Raw genomic sequence first — 25,635 nt, 5'->3', positions numbered from 1 at the left:
TGATAGCAGCAAATTAACAGACTTCATTAGGCTTTTTCTCACTCCTCCTCCTCCTCCTCCTCTAGTCCTGCTCTACCAAAACCTTTTTTTTTTTTTTTTAAGTCCATACCACTACAAATTTGCTCCTGCATGAGCGTCGGAGGAGATGACTGCAATCACTTGCGGCTCTCTCCTTCTCTCTCTCTCTGTTGAGGGGGGTAAATATACACATTTTTGAAAAATAAATTCACAAATCTAGACTTGAATTAAATACGTTACATCAAAAGATTAATAATTATTGAGACGCTGCTGTTAAATCATTGTGTACTGGCCTGTGGGGATGAAGTTTACCAACACCTCTATTCTCAGTGGAGTAGTGCCCCCTAAAGGCCTGTTAAAGACCTGCTGATGGTCTGGTGGTGTGTGTGTGTGTCTGTGTGTGTGTATATGTGTGTCTATCTGTGCTAAAATGACTATTTTCTGACTCCTCTGTCATATCAGGTATGAAGCATTATTATCTCCATTTCATTTCACTATGTGACAGCACCAGTCCGATCTGAACAGTTGTTAAGCCCACCCTAACATTTTCCAAGTCATTCAATGGATTGATGACGGTCTAAATCATTCATCTCTGAAGTCATTTGCCATTTTCCCTTTTTTTCTCTTTTCCTTCCCCTTTGCAAACATGTCTGCTGCACCCATCCCTCCCCATTCCCTTCATTCATACATTGAGAAAACGTACATGTGTGGATGAAAAATCGCAGCAGAAAAATAAGTCGCAAAAGCAAATATGTTTTTAACGAGCAAGCCCATTACTTTGGTGATATGAGAACATAAAAACACAAATTGGGAATAAATTGAGGTGCTGATGCTTGAAAAACTGAGGCAGACGGGAGGGGAAGGGAAGAAACAGAATAGAAAGAAAGAGAAAGCAGACACATAGAGGACAGTAGACCACACATATGAAGAGGTAAAGAGAAGAAAAAGAGTCCGTGTGCATGTGGCAACCGTGTGATGTGTGACATTCTCACAGGTCGAGGTAATAATGTGTGTGCTGGTGATTGCTTAAAGTAAGAAAGTACAGCACAAGAGGAGCCAATTAACCGTAACACATCAGACATTTCTAACCCAAATGTGGTCGTATTATGGGCAGATTTATAAATATATATGAAAATGGCAGGCTGCACATTGTAAGAGAGAGCAAAAAAAGAAAAAAAATTAGCCATCTGTTCGCTGTGTGTATTATGTGATCAGACCCTCCCTTTCAACAACAATGAAAAGAGTCTTTAATGATTATGCATTTGATGAGATCTCTCATAATGGCACAAATTTTCTGCAGCCACATGAGCAGTCATTATAGAACTAATGGTGTTCCTTCAAAATGTCACCGCGAAAGCATAAAGAGAGTGAGTGTGTGTGGGGTGAGGGGAGGTGAGGGGAGGGGGAGTAAGAGCAAGACAAGAGTGAGAAAGTCCATTTGATGTGAGCAGATATTATGTACAAGTGGCCAGAAATGCTAACCACTCGCCGAGTGCTTCAAAATAAACTATACTTAGAGCTCTTGAAAACATTTTAACCATCTCATTCCATCTCCTACCACACGTGAACGCGACTGTAAAAGGTAACTCATATATTACATGCATTAAAATAAATGTTATTTCCATCAAGGTGCAGCTGTAGTGTGGTAATTACTATATAACTCAAGTCTTGAGAGCTCAAGAAAACCTTAAAGTAATGTCGGTCAGCCAACATTACGGACCAGATTTCAGATCTGAATATTTACCTCACCGATTGCCTTATTATCAATAACCCTGCGGTTAATACTTGTGTGTCTGTGGCTGTGGAGAGAAGCAGTATGCGCTGTGTAGTTCAGTGTGGTGTGGTCCTGCCTCCCACCTTGCTCAGTGTGCTGGCACGCAACAGGACCGCACAACAAAACAACATGTCAGCTGTGAGGAACTTCTACAGAGCGTGTGAGACTTGTATAATGTGCCATGCCAGAAATAATCAGTATTGGCTGTGGATCAGCTCGGTCGCACTCACTGACGATTGGTGTTACTGTCAGTGGTAAGCATCACTTGTCTGTTCGTATGTATATTAATAAACTTTAAAATAAATAAATAAATAAATGAAATCCATGACTTTTTAGCCTCCTTCAGACATTTAATTTAAAAAACACCACCTACTAGCCTTTCATCCCCACCTCCTCTGCCCCTCAATCTCTTCATAATTCCTCTATGATGGTGTCCACCAACTTCCTCGGCTCCTTTTGTCTCATTGTAATTTGAAAGCGAATCAAGTTCTCTGCACTCTGAAGAAATACACCCACCTTGCATACAGGAGTGGTATTAACTAAAACTATATGGATATGTTAAGTGGCTCTAATTTAGAGGTAGTCTAAAGAGGGTTATTGTGGCGAAGACTGACGGACTAGAGGCGTGACTTTGAATGATCATCGCTGTTTAAAGTGTCACATCGGACGGAGTTGGACAAGTCACGGCAAGCTGTCAGCTCCGGCCGCGGTCTTTACCTCCACGCAGAAGAGCCCTCCTTTAATCATGTGCTCTCCTAAGCCACTCAACCGCCCATACAGGCTTAACCCCTCCCACACACAACCATCACTTCCATCAAGTAGTCCCCCCAAATATGCCTGTACTAACTGACAAAAACCCACACAAACATGCTTCTTTCCCAGGCCATTATAATCACATGGAAATGGGGCTGTCTAATTATCTCGTACAGAAACGCCAGCAGTGGGAAGAGGACTTGTCTGTCTGCAACTTTCCCTTTAAATAGGCAACATTGATCTGGAAAGCCTGACCTCCACTGAGAACACAACACAGCCTCAATACTATGGCAGAAAACATAAAACAGACACAGCGTCATCTTATTTAAGTTCACAATAACCGTACTCATGATACTGATAGTGTAAATGTATTCATTAAAGATATAATATGTAGTAATCACGCCCATCTAGCGGTGCGGTTGCATATCGGAACGTATTCTTGATGTTGCATTCACGTGAAATCGGGCAGACGTCAGACAGACAACAGACGCTGCATGTAACAGGATAAACAAGCGTCTATGTAAACAAGTGGTCCGCCAGCACGAGGCAAAACAATACAGGCGTGACAATATGTTGTCATGGTTTTACCGTCTTTCTCTCGTCGAGTAAAATGACATCCGGTTGGTTTGCCGACGGCGTCATTCACGTAAAAAATGGCGATGCAACATGGCCGCCTCGGTTCGGTGCGTCGCCCACTTATGTATTTGTAACGACTTGTAACAACTCATTCTAAGGTACCAGAAAGCTTTCATTTGTATGCAGCTGTGATTTGACTTCAGTGAAATATGTATTTATGAAAGCAATATTTTATTTTTGCTAATAAAAAGCCAAATAAGTTACACAATGGGGCTTTAAAATCCAACTTGTTGTTAGAGAAGTATTCATCCTGAAGTGTAATCTACACCACACTGCTAAGTGATGGTTCCCTGTGATTACAAACACTGATTCAAAACCTATGGCCAATAAATAAAATCCATTAATAGACCTCATTTTAATAAGTTATTAACCTTTACAGTCTTATAAAAATGGAGGAAAACACCAACGCTGATTACAACTAATCACCTTGAGGCAGAATTAGGAGTATAATGTTTGCATAGATCAAACTAATGCAACATCACTACATGCAGCATAGTCATCTATTTAATACGCTTTTAAGATTTAAAGCAAACAATGAGCGGGTCCAAGTTTCACAGCTTCTGACTCACTCTCGCTACACAAATGCTTTGTGCCATGACTGGTTTGTAACTTGGTCCCGAGCACTGTATTTTCACCCAGGCAGAGCACAGCTGTAGCAGCGACTCCATTAGTGCTGCAGGTCACCAGCTGTGCTGCTTTCTGTACAGACAGTATCTCACTTACTATTTTGTAATAATCACATTTTGGGTTATGCTTATCAAAAATGTCTTTATACAAAAAAAAAGCTGCATTGGCAACAGCCTACATAATCCAGTCATGGTCAGTTACTATGATTATTAGTGATCAAGTGATTATTATTAATATTCAGTGTGCATGTTACAGCAAAAATGGTAATGATATTAGCAGCTAGTGTCATGCTTTGGAGTCATTTTCATTTCTTTTTATTTAAAATCCAATTCTTGTTTACTTGAGCATAGTGTTTTAATACACAAACTGAAGCATACATAATTATTTTATTGAGTGTAGCCTGTTTGTTTCCATAAAAACAGCCTCTATTCACGGTTAGTAATTATATATACAGTATGTAGTAATTTGATCCCTATTGATGTTACCTTTGCATCCTCAGTGGACACAGAATAAACAGGTCAAAGTCAAAGTCAGCTGGACAACGCTGAAGACTATTTGCACTCTCTCTAGTGTCAGCTGGTTTTAATCCTTTTGTGTTTGCTTCTCTGCTTCTCTTTGTGCTCAGATTGTACAGTATGCTTAGTACAACTGAGTGCTGTTCTCATTTTACATGATATTTCCTGCAGAACAAGTTTGAAATAGCGACTGAAAAAGAGTTCATCAGCAGTGACTTTTTTAAGTCATTTCCAAGCTGCTGCTGCTGCTACAGTCCTGATTTTATAACTCGGCACTGTCTGACAAAATCACCAAACGTGGAAGTTAAAGATAAAGACAGTGGCTTCAGATATATTCACCTGAAACATGATCGCTCACAGGGAAAGTTATAAACGTATTCACATCAGTATAGAGAGATGAGCGTGCAAAGGGAAAACCTGAAAACACTCTGTTAGGGAAAACAGCTACTGTAGGGTTTGGATTTCCAACCTTCTGAATACACAACTCCAAATGCTACACTCCTCATAAATGTACTCACAACCCAATGATTCAACATCAAGATCGTTGCATCAATAAACTAAAAACTTATTTTACAAATCACAAGAAATGAGGGGGAAAAAAAGTTACAACTAGTTATAAACAAGATGCTAAAGAAGCTACGGTATTAACATACATTCTTAACGCTGTTGCAGTGCCCTTACTTCGGAGTAGAGGTAGGTTATTAGCAGATGCCTCTATCCTGGGGAGAAATGGCAAACTGATTTTGAGATCTTCGAGGGTCTCGTCTAATTGGATGTTATTTATTAGGCGAAAAGAAGTCTGAGGAAAGGGCAGCTCTCTTCATGTTGTTGCTCATTTTCCCAGGCAGCACTATGGCAATGACTCTGTGTTGATGAACAGAGTGAGCTGGAGAGAAATACCTGCTTTATTCCAGGTGTCAATTAAGATACTCCTCCTAAGACCGTGAATGCAGGTACATTATATATCCATACAGTAACATGGCACACTCAACATATAGAAAGATAGAGGTGTTCTGTGTTCTTTTTAAAGGATAAACATCGGACAAAGGAGGAGGAGGAGGAGGAGGAATGACTGCTGGAGATAAATGGCTGATAGAAATGTCTGCTTCACTTTTCATAATAGAGAGGTATTTATAAAAGGCCACGAAGTGGTACAAGAAACAGGAGTCAATAAAGATGGAATGTGGAATGACGTACTATAAATGTAAACATGAAGTGGCAGCAGGCAGCAGATATTATATATTAAAGCCCTAAAGCCTTTCTGGTCATATGTAATAAGAAGCCTCTTATATTACGCTTACACCTAAAACTCCACTGCAACACCTTGTAATGTTCCCAGGAGTGTGATTTCATCATACACTTTATGTTACTCCATCATTATACCAATGGTAGCATGTTAGAGCAAAAAATATAGCTCAATTAAAACTAATAAAACCAATTATTTTATCTAAAATGGACTGTGTGGAGCCAAAGCAAGTGCCACCCTCGTCACAGAGAGTTGTATTATTATTTCTTTTTATAATCTGGATCAATAACTTGACAACAAAACAAGAGAGGCTGGTTTGTTTCCATTGGTGTCCCTCTGTCCCTTAATGTTAAACTCACATCTGGTACAACTAAATAAATACAAAACAAAACAGATGAAAACATGAGTTGTACAGTGAAAAACCAAAAAAAAAAGGAGAGGGACAGGTTCCACATATCCCTCAATTCCCATCTGTCGGTGTCTCTAAAACATTCTGTGATTTTCACCCTCTCTTTGTGCGTACACCCACAGGAAAGCCCTGCTATACATGTTTTATCTCCCTCTATTGACACTGATGATCTCAAAGAGCTTCTCCAGAGACTGATTCTGTGAAATCACAGAAACTGCGCAAAGTTCTGAGAGCTGTCAGTGTTCCTCTGGGTGTCCACTCACTGCATTTGCTTGTTTGTTTCTGCCTTTTTTTTCTCATATCTGGGCTGAGAGACACGAGGCAGCTTCTCACTTCTTCTTCTGCCTTTTTTTAGCTTTTCCAAACGTCAGTGATTAAAACCATATGGAGAAACAACTGTACCTACCGTATGACTGTCATGATAGTTAATTATTCTTAAAGGGAGATTTCAACATTTTGGCAAATTGGCCCATTGCCATAATCCCTATAGCTTTAGGAGTAGGTTCGTTACCTTTAATTGTCGGTACAAGCAGTTTTTAGATCAGTGGGGCAGAGCCGCAAGCTGCTCAGAGCTACGCTACGGAGGCTAATGGGATTTCTTGGTTTCCCTCATCAAACTCATCAAATACACAATCCAACAACTCCAAAACGCTCTGGTGGACAAGTTGTGACCTGCACATTCACCATGCTATGAAATAATAATCTAACATTATGAGAGTGACTTTAAAAGCGTAAGTAGTTGCGAGTATTTGCTTCGTGTGTCGTAATGTTACATAATTATACGTTATTATTTCATACCGCGGTGAATGTGCAGATCACAGCTTGTCCAGTGTCCACGAGAGTGTTTTGGAGTTATTGGTTTGTGTATTTGATGAGTGTGATGGGGGAAACCTGGATATGCCATATGCCTCTGTAGCGTTAGCTGAGCAGCTTGTAGCTCTGCCCCGCTGATCAAAAAATAGCTTGCACTGACAATTAAAGGTGACGTATACCTACTCCTAAGACTATAAGGATTATGGCAATGGGCGAATTTGCCAAAATGTTGAACTATCCCTTTAATTACTGAGCGTCTGCACCTATTCTTAAAGGGACAGTGCTTCAAATTCAAAGATCCATTGAACGTTTGATAACACAAAACAATGCAATGTGTCTACATCTGTCATTTCTTGTTTAACATATTAATTTCTAGGGATGCACTGATCCGAATGCCGATACCGATACCTGGACTTTATCTATCGGACAATACCTGATCCAAAACCACTGTTAAATTAATAAACTGTACTATGATCTTGCTATTTAGTCAATATCTGGGCCAATATCCGATCTTAATATTGGAGTCGGTGCATCCCGAACTTTAACACTGTCCCATTTCTTGTTTACCACATTAATCTCAATGTGGTAAAATCTACAAAAGTCTTAAAGCAGAAGTAAGCGATCCGGTCGTTTTGGCTAATGCTGCGTTCCAGGCCGGCTTTTGAAACCGTAAATTACAGCTTCAAGTCACAACTTACGACTTTGTAGCGTTCCAGGCAACCCACTCGTGCTTCTCCGACCTGTTTTACCTGTGAAAGTCACTATAACGGCCACTCGTAACTTCCGACCTGTGAACTCGTACCAGATCGTACTGGTACAACTTCACAGGTCGGAAAAACACGAGTTACGAGTTGCCTTGAACGCACCATAACAGTCCTCGTCCCTACGTCACCACATTCACGGCGTCCCTTGGCTGCACACACAGCCCTGCATGCCGTTCTCTCTCCTCATTGGATAAAAATTGTAGGATACGAGAAATGTTTTCTCCTGGGCTCAGAGCAGAGCAGAGTGACTGACAGACCCGTGTTTCAGACCAAACACTCTATGTAAGTGATTGCTGTCGGAAGATATAACTATTTAAGACTTATATTAACACAAACATATCACTTACTTCTGCTTTAATAGTCCAAAAAATACCGGACTGTCCCATTACAGAATAATCAATACATTAATGAGGTTACACAAAACATCAACTAGCCATCACTGCCCACATGAGCGTGTTGTTACAGTAAGGGCATAAAAATCAGTGATAATAAAAAAAAAAAAACAATAATCTAAACAAAATAACTCTGCCATACAACACATGACACGCCGTCGTTCATCCCGACATGTTTCCACTTGTGAAGCTTTTGTCTGAGTGTCAACACACCAGAGAAATTAGACGTAATTTATTTTAACTATCAATTAATGACTCGCCCTTTGGCCTCTGCTGTAAGACCGAGCAACAAACTTTGGAAAACATGTCAGCTAATAAGCATAAATATGATCGGATTAAAAAAACAGCAGGGAAGCAAATCAACTAATGATATTTCTGAATGCTTACAGCAAGGCCACCAACACAATCACCACTCTATTCAAAAATTCATAAATCTGAACACACAGACCACACACACGCGCGCACACATCATTAAAGAAAATAAGGCGATGTAAGCTTTGAACTAGTGTGTGAAATGCTGCACAGTCTCATATGGACTTCTAATATTCCAGTTCAAGTTCAGAGCTAACAGGATGAAAGGTCCTCCTAGTGTGAAACAGTTCAAGCAGCAGAGGTTATCGCACCACGCCACACACAAAAAAAAAGTGAGAGCCACAGTGAAATATGTGCTTAGTGATGGAGAACTCTACTCCAGTCTAGTACTTCAGTGAGGTCAAAGCTGGTCACACATTTTCATAAGTATCTGCCGAGAGGGCTTCAGGTTCATTAAAGTGACATGTTTGAATTTACTTTTTGCTTATTTCCCTGCACAACAATACAACGTGGCCATCAAATCTCAATCTACATTCATTTATTGAGATTTATGAGCCACTCTTCCTGACCAATTGTGGACTTGTATGGTTCACTTGAATAGATTTTATTGAAGTGTTTAAAATTCAAACAGGACGGGTCTCATCAGCTGGCCATCATGTACGTACGGAAATGATTTCAGAGCAAATATCAAAATGGGTTGTGCTGATGTGTCCATCACTGACAAATATGAGAGAAAGCTTCACCAAACACTCGCTTCCTGTGTGTTCTTATGAATCAGATCACAGATAAAGCTCAATCTAAGGTACAGTGGCAAAGGGGAATACCTGCACTGGACTATTTGACGTACAGTATAGGCAGCAAAGATGGTGTTTTTGTAAAACATTTTTTGTAGGGTTTGTACCTCAGCTCCAAGCACCTTGCCTCACTCTACTTTTTAATCTAATTGACGTTTTATTTATGTACCTTTCTTTAATAATGTATAATAATAACAATGTTTAATTATTTCAACTGTAGGATGTGACTCCTGAGCCTCTTGCTTGTTAATCTGAGTTTGTATGTGAGACAAAGGTTTGTTTATGTTATATACAACAATAACAATCAGGCATAACATTATGGCCGCTGACAGGTGAAGTGAATAACACCTGAATATCACTTCATCATGGCACCTGTTAGTGGGTTGGATACACTAGGCAGCAGGTGAACATCGTGTCCTTGAAGTTGATGTGTTAGAAGCAGGAATTGTACGGATTTGACCGGCCACAGGGCGTGTTTGTATCATAATGTTGTGCCTGATCAGTGTACGGTAGTATGTTTTTGATATCTTTCAGAAATATACAGTATATATTTTTTAAAACATGGGTTGCGCTGAGTCACCAGCTCTACCCGTTGTTCCTGACTCATCTGAAGGTTACAGTACAATCTGACAAAAAACATTCATCATACTCTCTGAACTGTGTGGACAAAGTGTAAACTGTTACTGTAAGTTCACAGGAAAAGCAGCAAATGGGTAAAAGTACATGTAAAAAAAAAAAGAGAGAGACATACTAACCTCTGATTTCTGTTCCAGCACAGACATGAAGGCAGATCATGCAGCGAAGCAGAAGTTGCAAGAAGAGAATAAAGAAGAAGAGGCAAGCAGAGACAGAGAAAACAAGAGAGAGGAGAAAAGCTGGTTAGTGATGTTTGAAGTTAGCATTATTTCAGACATTTTGCTGTCAGCAAAGAGACAACAGGAAGCATTGCACTGAATATAAAGTGTTGTTACAGTCCACCGAGAGAGACTTTGTATGCATTTTACAGAAAGAGTATCACTGTTATAGGCGGGAACTAAAGCGTCCAAAGTCATATTGCTTCACAATAATGGACTTGTCAAGAGCAGAAACAGAGCAGTGGTGGCAATTTCTCGTAATCACAGGGAATTACACAACATCGAGATGTGTCAAATCGTGGAGATGCTTAATGTTCTCGCAGCGATGAGTGATTTGAGTCACCGAGGGCATTAATAGTCAATGATGTGTGTCTCAATCTCAGACATCACAGGTCAGAGCCTTAGTTCTCCCATTGCATGCATTAACATACTAACTTCCCATGGCACTAATCCTTTGTCTGTCACATTTTTAATACATGTGAATGCATCTTGACGCCCATTTACAGCTGGGATTGTTGCTGAAAAAAAATAAAAATGCATGTGAATTTCACTTGTAATGTGCAGAAAAAAGGATTTGAAAGATTTCAGTGAAGAATCTGACGGCTGTACGTTTTGAACTGAGCTTGTGAGAGGAAGAGGAGGAGGAGGAGGAAGAGGAGGAGGGGGGGCATGAAACACAAAACACAATTTTCTCAGTGACTTCAAATTCTTTGATGCGTGTGTGTGAACATCTTCTGCAAAAACACATTTCACTGCTGCCCAAGTCCTCATGTGTTTTTTCAACAAAAAAGCTTCCAATAAAACAGATCGCAACTCTCCGCTCGGGAAGTGTGCAGCCATGAAACTTTAGACATCTCCATAAAAATGCAGATTTCTGCAGTCGCTTCACTGTTACTTACTACACGGGTCAGCAGACTCGGTGCTACAATGAATTACAATGGCGCTCCAGCTTATATCACTTTCGCTTCCCTCATCTTTTGAAGTTCCTTGATGAAGCTCTGAGAAGAAGGACTCCTCTCTACCCTTACGGGCTCCACCCTCATCATATGAGACACTAACCACAAAGACTGCAATTAAAGCCCTCAGATGCCAAGGGAACAGATTAAAGCTCAGAGTTCAGAGGGAGACAGTCTGGCATCATTAGCTATGCTTAACATATAATCTGTGATTAATAATCACAATGAGATAACCCTCACTCATGGATCTGATGATTAACTTTCATTAACCTCTCACTATTCATATTCAACCTGAAAGTGTATATGGACGACTTCTGTCATACAGCACCTCCTCTTTTCTCAAACTATGTGATCAGAGCTCAAAGAAGACGGCACTTGTGCCGCAAAGGAAGAAGATGTGAGAGCTGTGCATTCAGTGGCAGTGTACAGTAGGAGGGAATATACAGTATCATCACCATCATACAGCCAAAGGTATCTAAAGGTTTTATTGTGATTCTTATAACAATAACTGGAAAATAAAGCTATTATTGTAACAAAGAATAATAATAAAGTCAATGTTTGTTCAAGCTGTGCAAATGAAAAGAACCAAACACAGAATACTTCAGTGTTTCCATGATGGTGAATGCATTGGATATAACACTTTTGGAAAAATATCCCCTTTTTCTTTTATCTAGACTGCTGATAGCAGTGCAATAAATTATTGGACAAGAAAATACGATGGTCCAGAAACTGTCAATGAAGCTGCATCTTAAAAACCTGTGTATAAATGTGTTTGTACAATAACATGCATGTAAATGAGAGAGGGTTACTTGTGTTTATGTCTTGTGTTTTGTCATATGTTTTGGAGGATTGATCTGCCATTATTGCACAAATCAGGCTTACTTCTGTTTGCAAATGCTGCAGTGTGAATCAGAAAATAAGGATTTTTCTATTTATCCTATTCTATCCATTTTCTATTTTCTATTCTCAATAGTTAAATGTTACAGTAAAGATAAAAACCTATGTTATCTTCAGCCTGTTACCTTTAACTTCATTGTGCCATCTCTACCAATAAAGCGATATTATACTGTATATTTCCATTGATCTGAATTTCAAAGCACAACACAGTGAGTTGAACACTTGAATGGTTTTGTAATGAGGACACCTGAGCAGTCGAAAATATGGATTGTGTCGAATTTTAAATTCAAGATTAGAATCTAATTCAGCTTGTTGCCTTACAAAGTAGATAAAGACACAATTGTGCGTCAGTGTGTGACAGACAGAAGCAACGCTATTCAGTGTGAAGGGCTGCGGTCATATTGCACTAAACAGCTATTTATGTAAAAGTTTACAAGTCGCATTATCTATGTTTATGGAAAAATTGCCACAGAGATGATACAAGATTTAATCTGTAGGAAATAAACTAATATAACCTTTCAGTCGTATACTATGGGAGGTTGATAACATCTCAGGATGCTAGTAGGAAGAAATGGGACTGCGTGCCTGGAGTTGCAATGGCCTGAAGTGACCAAGCCCTCACAGACAGATGCAGACGTTTTAAAGACTGTGGGATGATGTCAGAAATATGTATGTGTGTGCACATGCTTTTGGGGTGCTAGGGTATAGAAGGGGACATCATTTAATGCATGATAAATAGAAGTTATCGTAAACATAAGTATTAATATTTATCAAGACCTTGTATACAAGCAGCCATTGGGCAAATCTTTCATTTTAAGCATACATCTGTCACCTCGGTAAGTGGCTTTAGCAGACTTCCTGAATGGTCCAAAGACCTCTATTCAAGGAGCAAAAGTAGCAGCAGCGGCACCATCAACACTGGTACCCGTGGCTCGATTAATCCTTCTTTCTTTCCCTCAGGAATTTAAATTCTCTGACTGGCTCTTGAGAAAAAGAAAAAAAAAAGTAATTTTCAAAACCATTCCTTCCAGTTTGCCTGAAACAGCTCATCTCAAAAGGTTGGCTGGATGAGTTTCTCACATTCCTCGACAAAACACAGACTCACTCTCCACTCCACCTATTTCCTCATGTTTTGAAAATGAAAAGTTGATGGGAAGTTTCATTATTTTCGTGAAACACAAGTGGAGACAGACACTCGTCGACAACAGTTTTATCTTACACAAAGCAAGCTGCCGCCCCCCTTTTCCATGCATCCACTCTTGCAGAACAGCAGCTGTGTTGTAAGAGAGAGTAGAAAGAAGAAGTAGAAAGTGATAGAGAAGAACAGCAGGGAGGGAATTGGCTTCTCTGTCTTAGCTTTCAACAGAGACTAGATACCCAACCAGTAATGTTTTTGGGGTCTGTTCACGTCAGTTATTTACAAAATGCCAACACATGTAGTCAGGGTAAATACACAAGCTGTGAGTGACAATGTAACACAAATTCAGTGATTTAACTTCACTAACGACCTGAGGCTTGGGTCAAGTTACAATAGAGAGTTCGTTTCGGTTACTACTTTGGCAGCACAAAGCCATATTCAAACGAAATCTTAGATGGAGGAAATAATCACTGACCTCTGGAGATAAAAAAATAACTGCACATAACATATAGAGATAATTATCTCTATTACTGTATGAACTGAAGATGTCTGCCTAAGCCTTGAAAATCTAACTCTACAGCTCTACAAGACTCAGATGAATACTAGTAACAAAGACGACAAAGTTTGGCCAGAAATAGCAGCAAAAAGTTCCTGTCTGATCCCGAGTTAAATGTGTTTGTGCAACATGCACACGGCGTTAATGAGAAGGTTCCCAGACAACCTGTTTATTCACAGGATGGGTGTCATAATTAACAACACAGGAAGAGAGTCTCTTTTTTTTAATGAGCGAGTAAATGGGAAATCAACAACATTTTCCTGCAGCAACGTACAAACCTATCTGACCACCACCGCCATTGATTTACTGTAGCAGGTTACAATTAGACCTGACAGATCTTCCTCCTTGTTCCTGCAGTGTTTCTTCCTGCAGCATTTACACCAAAGCAGCAGGATTTGTACATCAGTGCTTTACATATATGGCAGCAAAACAAATATACTGTGATATTTTGGCTTCACAGTGGTTTTGAAAAGTCTCTTTACGAGCTTGGATTTTTTCTTGAACCCCAATACTTAGGAGCACTGCATAATTGTGTATTGAAATATTATTTCAATGTGCACCAAATTGCCAAACAAACTAAAAGGCTGGGTGCTCCCATCATAGCTGTGCAGACTCCAAGATAAAGTGGCATTTCTAGTTTAGAAAATACACAAAATTAAAACAATGAAACTACAGTACGACATTCTCCACTAAAACAATCCATCTGTCTGAGCCTAATAACTTCTTTATTGAATTCTATCTGAAATGTGAGCTGCATAACAATATCCCCTTCATAGTAAACTGGAGGAAAGTTATTGGACTTTTAATAGTTAAACCAAATGTGCAGGTATCTGTACTATTCCTTTCAATGTGTCAAGTATGTTCAGTTCATGGTTATGTATACAACATGTTTGTACCATGCAACCCTGCCTGTCATGCTTGTTTTCTTGTTCTGCACCCTGTCTGCAAAGAAACACGTTTTTTTTTTTCTATGTTTGTTTGTTTTCATTGATATTTATTCAACCAGGACTCTGCCCCGACGTCTTAAAAACCAACAACATATGACATTTCATCTATTTGTCTGGTATCTAGGAAGTGATTAACAGCACCATGGCTAATGCACACCGTTATTGGAAGCATCAAGTTTTCAGCATAGTTGACATTCTCCCTAGACTAATTAGGCTGTTTCCTTGAATGAATGTAGAGGCGTTTGATATTTATCTATAAGGCATCAGCAGCTATGCACATCACTAATGAGTCCAAGCAATGATTACACAGTGACTAGAATAATTTAAGATGTAATCAGCCTCGGAGGTGACCGAATTTGGTCATAAAAGAACCAACTGATTGAATTAAATTGTGTCTTTTTAGCACTGTCCACTTGTTGTTGTTGCTTTTATTCATCTTTAATTTGATTGGGACAGTGAGAGAGTGGCAGGAGAGTTTTGGGAGAGGGGGGATGTCATGTAGTTAAGGACAGTGTTATGCACCGTACCAGGTGAGCCACCAGGTGTGAACAGGTCTTACTGACCTTGGCTGCTTAAAAAAAAAAGACAAAGCCTCATTAACTCTGAGGTGTTGAATACCTGTCACTGCTAAAGAAAAATAAAGTCACAGTGAAGGTACCACAAAGAATATTATCACAAACAAATTGTCAGAGAAAGAATTACCTCAATTTTAGAGCTGCTACTTTTTTTACCCGACCTTTTTATGATGTTTTTATGATATGATGGATTGGAAATATCTTTGCAGATCCAATAATATCTGGATATTTAGATTTTTGAGTCAATAATGGGAACTGAGACTGAGCTATAACTTGAATGTTTCATAAGGATTTTTTTTTTTCAGAACTAGTAACTAACAAACTCACAAATAGATATAGATAGATACCTATATGGAGAAAAAAACTCAATACGATGCAGCCTCTCCAAAGTTCACAGGATTCATCAAGTCCACACTAGATTGCTTCTTTTTACCACCTCTGCAATGAAAAATTGGCTATCTATCTATCTATCTATCTATCTATCTATCTATCTATCTATCTATCTATCTATCTATCTATCTATCTATCTATCTATCTATCTATCTATCTATCTATCTATCTATCTATCTCGTTGATTGTCTATACTGTCATTTGTCAATTACAGTAGAGACATAACATTATAAACATTACTGAACGATATCTTCTCTCTGTGTCATCCCTAATTGAAAGCTTTATGTTGCTCAGGATGGGATACAGTACTGTATGTGCAACAGAGCTTTATAGCTAATGAGAAGAGAACTGAGAGAAGAGTGCAGAAATCAACTCTTGTTATTCTGCATTTTAATTTAGTTCACTCTGACCTGCTGACTAGAAAGAAAGAAACAAAAAAGAACACCCACTTATTGCAATTTGATCACTAGGATGTGTTGACCTCCTGCCAATAAACACTGAATAGACAGACAAAAGGGCCATTATGGATATTTCTGTGAATACAATCTGTAGTTAATCTTACTGTGTGTTTCATTCATACAAACACAGCGATAAAGACTCTGGTTGGATGTGTACTTCCTCTTGGCACAATGAACGATAATAAAAAATAAAAAAAAACATTCCTTTTGTTTTTATTTACACTTGATTAACTAGTGTTCTGCCAAAAAAACACACTCCAAATGCTCTCCAAACAAAACTATTCACAGTCCCCATCCGAACTCAGCGGTTTGTGTACAGGATGGCAGGGGCTCTGTTAGAAGCTGCTGCACACACATCAGAAAACAATAAGTAATTCTGAAGGGATGAAAATTAAACTTTAATAAGGAAAACTGAGTGAATACTGTGTCATACTGTGTCCTTTTCAATGTTTAATGCTGATCCAGATGCTGCTGCTCTTAAGTGAGATGAAACATGATGCTACATGGCTGTGCTAATAAGAAGACAAGCCCGCATGCACGTACTGTAACGCTCGCCGACACACAACAGCAGTCCCAAACTGGGTCTAACAGCTCGAACCCATCCGTCACGCTGTTCCTACAACCTCCACTGGGACGGAAAGAATCAACGAGGAAAACAACTAACGGAGAACGCTTTCAAACAATGTGAAAGGTTTGATTTTGGTCAAATATTTTTTGCCTTTCTCGGCAAATTGAAAATGGATTACAAACAAGGCAGGCAGGCAGGCGGCACACTGCCGAGCAGCAGCACTTTTTGCATTCCTCATATGATGAGAAGTGTGTTTCATGATTACTGTAAAATAGGATGCGATGTTCAAACGTGTGGAAGCTCTGGGTCGTTAGTTACACCAACAGAATACAATTGTGAGCTGGTGGACATCCTTCCTGTGTCCTCTCCTGAGAACACCTGCTTGACTGTCTGCCTATCTGTTTGCCATTTAGATCCGCCTCCATTATTCAACACCTTGACGGTGGAGAACAAGAGTGCGTTGGTGTGTAGGGGAGGTCTTGTGTGGTTTGAGAGGATGAGAGCATAGAGTTGTGACAGGTAGATAACACCTGGATGAATAATTCAAATTGGTGTAAGCTAGCTGAGTCAGTGACAAGACGAGAAGGGAAAAAAAAACAAGACATGTGAATAAATCATCAGAGAGGCGACTAATAGACCGAGCACAGGAGAGGACCAGACTGATAACATCTCTGGCTGCCTCCTGCTGTACCTTTAATCATCCCAACAACTTGTACAAATGAATATTCCAGCTCTTACCAACCAGACTAATGTGTGAGGATGGAGCCGTATGGCGTCTCATCATGCAGCATTAACACCGGGAGTAGTCTAAATCGCTCACCAAAATCTATAACAGCATGATAACCTTGGGGATTTGGCTTCAGCAAGAACTGGTGACTATTAACGTATCTGTTAGAGAGTCTGTACTAGAACTGTGGAAGAGGGGAAGGACATGAAATATAGGAGTAAACACGTCTGTCCAGATAAAACTCAACATTGTGCTAACATTGTTGTTTATCATAACTGTATCTTGAAATATTATTCATTATTGACTAGGTTTTACTCAAATAATTCATCAAGAGTTGTACTTTGCTAAATCTAGTTTAAAATACCAACAGTGGCCAGACCAAAATGTTCCCCCAAAGTTCCTCATGAGTCAAAAAGCCAGAAATTAAAGTGAGAATTGGACTGAGGAGAAAGTAAACTGTAGTGGCAAGAGTTGGAACAGAGTATAAAATATGTAGTAAATAATCTATACAAGAATGGATGTGATTGGGCATGTCCTGAAGGAAGGTCTCTGTAAGTTCACTTAAACAAGCAACAAAATATTTTATGTAATAACAAGTTAAATAATATATTAAGGACAAATGTTTGGTTCGTGTGAAAGCATCCACCACTTAATGACGAAGTTGTCTCAGCATACAAGTGCAACAGTCAGTCAGGTGGCTGTTGAATAACTAGGAATATAAAAAATAAATAAATAAAAAGAGAAACATTGTGAGAGCCTGACCTGTTCTTTGTGAACCAAAAGTGAGAGCGACTCTGCTCAGTAATTCTGGTTTAGCATATCGGTCCTCATCAGCCCGCACCCAGAAACAGCTCTCTGACATTTCCTGGGGACGAATCTGAAAACACACATCGACAGTTCAGCACATTTAGGTTGTGTAATTTACACATCATAGAGGCTACACAGGGAAAGGTCAGTATAAATAATATATGGATGAATCTAAATCAGATATTGACTTCATATTAAAGCTGCAAAAGATGAATTCATGCAATAATATGCCACTAATCTGCCAATTAAAGCCATACTATACTATATTACAAACAGTACCATAAAGAACAGCCTCTGAAATTAGAGCAACTACTCCAGTTGGCAGATGAACACATACAGTAATAAAAGATCAACACCTTGTCTTGCTTTAGTATTGCTCAAAAAGGAAAGTGTGAATATAATACATCTTAGCCTGTGAAGCACGCTCCAAACTAATAAGGCCTGTATATACATGCATGTAAACACATGCGTTAAAAATACATCTGTGCTGCTGGGGCCTGACATCTTTCGAGAGAGCGGCGCTTTAAATTTATTTCAAGCTCCATTTAGCAATATTTTCAAAATGAACACTTCCCTTAATGTGAAAGGGGTGCTAGTACTGCTGATGCCTTGGAGAACCAACACCCTACTCTCTGACTCAAGATACTCTGCAAATTTTAGCACCTAAAATCAAAGTGAAAGTTTTCACTGCCCGAAGCTTATACAGAGCAACTGGTGCTAAGAAACCCAGATGTTGTTCTCTCTTGGTGTCAACAAAGTTAGGCTGAGATGCTCAGAATTGTTAGAATAAAAGTTCAACTATGTAAATAGTTCAATTATGTAAAACTTTACCCTGTTGCTAGTAGATATGTAAAGTGTCAACACATTAGTACAAATAAGGATAGTACTGTTTATCTTATTAGTATGGCTTAGCTTCATCTAGGTTGTTTGGCTTCCTTTCTGTCAAAAATACTTAATCAACAAGCTCTAATTATTAAAGTTTATTAACTATTCTCCAAATCTAGCTGAGTGACTCTTGCAACAGTTCTAAGTCTGAAAGTCTTGATACTGAAGAAGTTTCAGAACAGCTTTGTCCCAAACACAACCATATGTGGGGTCTCGTACAGCTGTGCCATAAGACAGGTCCTCCTCATGTCCTACTAAAAGGTCCGTGTTCAAACATATGGTTTATTTTGCTGAACACCTGTACCGATGTGCACCTGACATTAAATTATTAATCAAGCAACAAACCGGTATCACTCGGTGTGTGAACTAATATTGCTCTGCGGAGAACAACATCTGCAGAGGGACCACTGAGGCCGCTCTGACAATCGCATCTGATCATCTGTTATTTTCAATTATTGCTGGCTTGGCACCGAAGTAGGAAGTTGTTGTTTAACTTTTAGAAAACATCTGTAATGTTCAGGCGCTGCCAATGAACATCAGGAACAAAGTTTAGAGCAGAGAGAAAGGCCACTATGAATACATGGCCTAATTTTTCTAGTTTCTTATCCCAAACTTTTCTATCCACCTTTTTCCTAACATCAGAAACGTAAGCGGGTTTTGCTCCACTCTTCCAGTGGAATTTTATGTTTACATTTCCATGGTTTCAGTAGTCGCGGTAAATGCATGGATTTTTTTGATTTTTTTTTTCCAATGAAAATCTGTTAAACTCATGGATCATCACGCCATCGTTTAACAATGGATATCACACAAATGGACATCCGCGTTAACAGCCAGCGTTAATACAGTAGATCCATGCGTTTACCGCAACTATGACAACGACTGAAAACCATGGGAACGTAAACGTACAATTCCACCGGAAAGGCAAAACCGGCTTCCGGTTTTGACCATAGATGACATTCGGAAACTTGTGGATATAGAGAAATGTAATTCTACCAGAAATCAGTCAGAAGATGCTGACAGTTAATGAAACCTTCAGAATAAAATGTTTAATTTAGACCGTGAAGTCCATAATAAGTCTCTTGTATATCAAAAAGGAGATGCTGAATATTACAAACATCTCCCTGTGGCTTACCTTGGACCAGTTGAGGCGCTTCATGGAGGTTGCAAGCTTGAATTCCTTCTTAGGTCTAAGGCCATAAGGCAGTGCATTGTGGGTAGGGGAGCCTAGAGCACCCCCAAATCCTAGAGGAGGGGGTGGCGGGGCACCGAATGGAGGAGGCACTCCGGGTGGAGGAGGCGGGGCGGGGCAGCCAGGTAAGGGAGGCGGCGGCGGAGGAGGAGGGGGAGCCGGACAGCCGGGTGGAGCTGGGGACGGCGGAGCTCGACCGTGGGGAGAGGACAGACTCGCTGGTACGGCTCCGAACTGGGGAGGCAAGGAGAAGAAGAAACGCATGAAGAGACAGAACCATAACATTAAAACACAAGTGTGACAGCTGAGGTTTGCTTTCTCCAAACTATGACTGCATTAAAAATGCAAACGTTAGCCTAAGATTAAACAAAACATTATGTAAGAAGAAAATTGCAAATTAAACATCCAGAATGAAGAAACACTGGGATGAGTCACACAAAGGATCTTTTATTATCATAATTAACACCCTTTAATCCATGTTTATTATAGGGAGAAATATTATCTGTATAACCAAAGCAGAATTTACTGTAGCCTAAGCCTCTAGCCTCTAGCTCATGTCATTTCACTTTTACGTAACTATAAAACCCAGCTGGTCTGAGCAGGATTGTCATACGCAGCCTTGAACTTTTGAGTCTTGCAGAAGAAGAATATCCTGCAGCATCATCCTAACATTTCAGTCTCTCTCAACCTTCATTAAAAAAAAGGTTTCAATATATCAATAAAAATGCCTTTTTGTATTTTAATTGTTTTTTTTATTCTTTTTTATCAGTTTTGAGGGTCAGATACTGTTCTACCGCTGGCTATTTTTAGTTTCAACCTATTATGGGCAATGGTCATGTTCGTTTTTCTAAAGTTTAATTCCAACAAATATAACATATTTGTAGAATATTTTGCTTATTTCTAGTATTGGCTTCTTTTTTTATTATTATTTACAGTGTGTGGTGCCATGCTCACAAAACTGGTGCTAAAGGATAAATAAAATAAACTGCAAACTCAAATCACAAGGGAGAAAAAAAAGACTGGATCTGGTGAGGATAAAAAAAAAAAAGGAAGAAGACGACGTACAGCATCTGCCCGAGTGTATAGCACACAAGGGTCTCACATCTAATACCACTGGGCGACGGATAACAGAGGCGTGTTCTCTCAACCATCCAGCAGAGGCCAAATGCTCATAAACAGGCCAGATTCGGTCCTGAACATACCCGCAATGATTTGTTTTTTCCAAAGCTAAAAATCAAATGTTATAACCGGGGCTACAAAGCTCCGTAAATTGTATCATACAGAGCAAATGGCTTATTGATCCATGTACCAGTTTTAGATTAAAGACGCACACTAAAGGTCAGCCCTGGGCCCTTACTCTGCCACTGCCTCTGGAGGGGAAGAACATCTTTGCTGAATTAACAAGTGTGCGTGTGTGTGTGTGTGTGTGTGTGTGTGTGTGTGTGTGTGTGTGTGTGTGTGTGTGTGTGTGTGTGTGTGTGTGTGTGTGTGTGTGTGTGCTGCTGAGAGTTGGACTGACACAGACAAAGACGGCGGCACAAAGAGTGTGTGCGTATCCACATTGGTTAAATGTACCGCCGTCATTTGAACCAAGGTACTATTTGAGTATTCATTCTGTGTTTGCTCTCTCAAATTGAAAAATTATCTGGAAAATAAAAAGGAAGTTCTGTTCCCCTCTCTGAGTGTGTAGTTATCTTGCTGTGCTAGGGCGTGGGAGCAACTCTCTGGAGTATTGGGGGGGGTGGGGGGGTTTGAAGAGAGGCCCAGTAGTGAGACTGAAGGGGGTTGTCAGAATAAATTGCTTTTAGAACAATTTCCTCTTATGGGATAGAGATCAGAGAATTAGAAATGGCCAACATGGAGGACTGGTGAGTGTTCTCATTAGACTTAGTGTCAGCCAGCCAGTAGAGCAGCCTCCATGTCAAACCAAACGGCAGGCTCCAGTGGATTAAAAACCCCCATTTCCACAACCACCACAACCTCATCCTACTGTACTGTACCACCACCCCAAAATAACAAGAACGTCTCATCGTGGAAAGTAAGAAAAGAAAGTTGAACTGAACTTCTGTGATTTTTTTAGATTCATTGCTGGTTGCTGAGTAATCAGATTTAATATTTTCTCCTATCTATGAAAGAATTAAAGGTATAATATGTAGGAATTACCCCCATCTAGCGGTGCGGTTGCATATCTAAACGTATTCTTGATGTTGCATTCACATGAAATCGGGCAGACGTCAGACAGACAACAGACGCTGCATGTAACAGGATAAACAAGCGTCTATGTAAACAAGTGGTCCGCCAGCACGAGGCAAAACAATACAGGTGTGACAATATGTTGTCATGGTGATGTCGTATTGTTTACCTGACCCACGTTTTACCGTCTTTCTCTGGTGGAGTAAAATGACATCCGGTTGGTTTGCCGACGGCCGTCTGTCTGACTGCACCTGAATGCAACACCAGTGCCTCCGTCCTTCCTCACACTACACAGTGGTGACAGTTTTAACAGGCCGAGCCCACAGCTCCGCTGAGTTTCCGTGGTTACCTACGGTCACGCTGCCACTGAATGTAAAAAATGGCGATGCAACATGGCAGCCGAGGTTGCGTCGCCCACTTATGTATTTGTAACGACTTGTAACAACTCATTCTAAGGTACCAGAAAGCTTTCATTTGTATGCGGCTTCAGTGAAATACGTATTTATGAAAGACATATTTGATTTGTGCTAATAAAAAGCCAAATAAGTTACATACTGGGGCTTTAACACATTTAGTTTGAAAACAATCACATTGAAAGTCACATACCTGGGACCTGAAGGCCTGCAGCTCTGCTTGTAGTCCGGCTATTTTCTCTTCGCACTTCACCAGCTGAACCTGTGTCTCCTGTCTGCTCACAAACTCCTCGTCAAACTAAAAAAAGGAGAAACCCACGAACAAACAAACAAACACTGACACTGTAACTACGAAATTAAAATATAATTAAATATCTAATTCAATTATTCAAGTCTAATGGTATAATTATTTTAAATAATTTATTTCATCATAGCTTAATTATCTCCATTTACTGATTGAGTTTCAACCTTTTGTCATACACCCACCCATTAATAAAAACATGGTACACATGCCAATCAGTGAGCCCATGCTTGTAATCAGGATCTGCAACCTCCTGTTGCTGCCTGCACTTCAATTAATCACAGCAGCCAATCCATCTGACCTCCACATTTCAACAAGCATGTGCATGACTGTGTGAAGTTACAATGACAAAAAATGAAAAATTGCATTGTTTTTTTGTTTTTTTTGCTAAAGCTTACTGCAGCGCGATGCATTTGCAAAACTATAAACCATTTTATTGTCCATCTGTGCTATGCATATTCAAATGCAGATCTAAAATATAGCTGCTAAAGCTGTAGCACATATCATTCATCTACAAAGCTAGAGGAAAAAACAAGCTTTACCTCATCAATGTTCAGACACTGAAAAATCTAAGGCAATGAGTACAATTGTTATTGACAACAAGAACTCTTTACCCACAAATGCCTCACAAAGACATTCATTCAATATCTTTCATTTCCTTGGGATCTGAGGATTTTAAAGTAATTACTCTGATTATGATTTTACAGTAAGATGTAATAGTCTTTTACGCTAACCTTTAAAACAAAATCCTTATTTGTCTGTATACCATTTCAAATCCATGGCATCTTTACATTATCTCTATATCATTTCATTAACTCAAGCCCCCAGGGGACTTACAGACTGTTTACTCTATAATATTAACGTTTTATTACCTAAACAGGTGTTATTTTTTCACATTAGAATGCGTGCCAGCATGATTTAATGGGTTTTGTTTTCGCCAAGTGGATGTGTAGTCGGATAAAAGTTGCTTGCTTATTTTTTCTTTTCTGTTTTTTTTTTTTTTGTTCAGTACTTGCCTTCTGTGCCAGTTCTGATGCTCTTTGTTCATACTCATCAATTCGAGCTTTATCCACGCACACCTCTGAAAACAAGCAGAATGAAATGAAAAAATAATTTATGGTTCATTTGAATATCTATGACCACAATTATCTACATGACTTGCCTAACAGATGGCTGAAGTCCACATCTAGGCGCTTGCGGTAACTGAAGTCTGGGTCAGTGCCACTGCGGTGCAGCACAATCTGAGAGACGCACTCCTCGATGATCTTAAAGTACTGGGGCCTGAGAGTCAGCGTGAGTGAGACAAGGAAATTCAAGAGGGACAGTGAGTTGTATAAAAGGATAAATCATTTTTACTTGTTTTAATTCCATGTGGTTGTTGTCAGTGATATTAAACTATTTGTACAAGAGCAGTTATCAGGAAGGATTCAGGTGCAAGAGCGTCGGAACTGTCTGCAAGAAAAACAGTGGAAACAGTGGGAAGATAACAAAGGAAATGTGGCATATCATCATAACGACGCCCGAGTAACCAATCAAAAATCATTGCATAACAGATATCAGAGCCTTCAAGTCGGGGATAGAGATCATCATGATGTATTAGTGAGACAAAGATTCAATTTTCAACCAACTGACATTTTACATCCTCATGATTTACTTGTTTATGTATTGATAAGCACAGACTTTTCAAGATGTTAACTTTTATTGATGATGTATTAAGTGTACAACTGCACTAAATCTTGTGACTATATTATGACCCACATGAGATTAACTACTGCAACACAAGTTTAGTCACTTTACAACTAATAAAACCACATCACTTAGGCCTTAACACAGGCACTGATGTAATGATACTGAACAATGAGGAATACACAGCAGCCTATTAGTAGCTGCTGAGTAATTACAGGTAAATTGTTTCAAGTGACTCTGCTGAATGCCCTGATCACACAATAACCAAGGACACGCCACAATAAGGAAAAGGAGATATAATGAGCCGACAGCAGACGAGAGCAGAGACGAGGTGTTCGTGCAAGTAAAAGGGAAAGTGTCAGTTTGATCTGCTCATTATCTTACAACAGAGTCCAAACCTCTTCCACACCGAATCATTACCTAGGACTTTGAGTCTGATACACAGAGATTTATCAGGGACAATACCTTCCTTCTTTTTAAAAACAATACTGAGGCAGGATCTTATGTTATGAATGTTGCTGTCTGTAATTTCGAAGATGGGCAGCATGATGGCTGAATGGGGACAAAAAAATAAGAACAAAATCGACTGGAAGAGGACGTGTTGTCAGTCACCGGCCTGACAAACTGCTGCTGCTGTTTCTTTCATTACTCTGTGACTTTGGGACCATTGTGTAAAAATGGACTGTATATCCTTGACATAGAGGATAACCAAGAATTAAATAACCAAAGATCCCTACCCCAGTCAGTCACAAGAGATACAATCCATTAAAGGGATTGCATTCAGATATGATGCCTTACGTGCAATGCAAGTATATACCAAGAGAGAATAAAACTGCCTGAGGGCAACTCCACAAATACATTCAGAAAATGCAGTCAACGAAAAATAATCTTAAGCGTTGCACCATATGATATGATTATCACATACATGCTTTACAATTATCATGTTTGATATAAGACTTTAGATATCTATTGATTTCCCTACAGTCCCCCTCTCACACATACGAAGAAGAGACACTAAAGAAGATTAGTTCAAAAACAACTT

At 39.5% G+C, this 25,635-nt stretch overlaps 1 protein-coding gene across 2 annotated transcripts in view; it reads right to left on the bottom strand.

Moving 5' to 3' along the window:
* The window catches only part of LOC146989463 (protein diaphanous homolog 3-like), a 186,831-nt gene that overhangs the window by 122,187 nt on the left and 39,009 nt on the right, over positions 1-25,635 (bottom strand). For both annotated transcript variants that reach the window (XM_085805708.1, XM_085805719.1), the window contains exons 12-16: positions 24,070-24,188; positions 23,924-23,988; positions 22,800-22,904; positions 19,944-20,234; positions 17,882-17,996 (exon numbers count right to left, since the gene is read on the bottom strand). In XM_085805708.1, coding sequence (XP_085661834.1) covers positions 17,882-17,996; positions 19,944-20,234; positions 22,800-22,904; positions 23,924-23,988; positions 24,070-24,188 — 695 coding nt within the window. The remainder of the gene's footprint in view (positions 1-17,881; positions 17,997-19,943; positions 20,235-22,799; positions 22,905-23,923; positions 23,989-24,069; positions 24,189-25,635) is intronic.

Source organism: Trachurus japonicus, chromosome 3 (genome assembly GCF_045865225.1).
Source record: "Trachurus japonicus isolate A0001 chromosome 3, Traja_1.0".
Classification (NCBI taxonomy): Eukaryota; Metazoa; Chordata; class Actinopteri; order Carangiformes; family Carangidae; genus Trachurus; species Trachurus japonicus.
The sequence above is the reverse complement of the archived record's forward strand: the minus strand, read 5'-3'. Positions and strand labels throughout refer to the sequence as shown.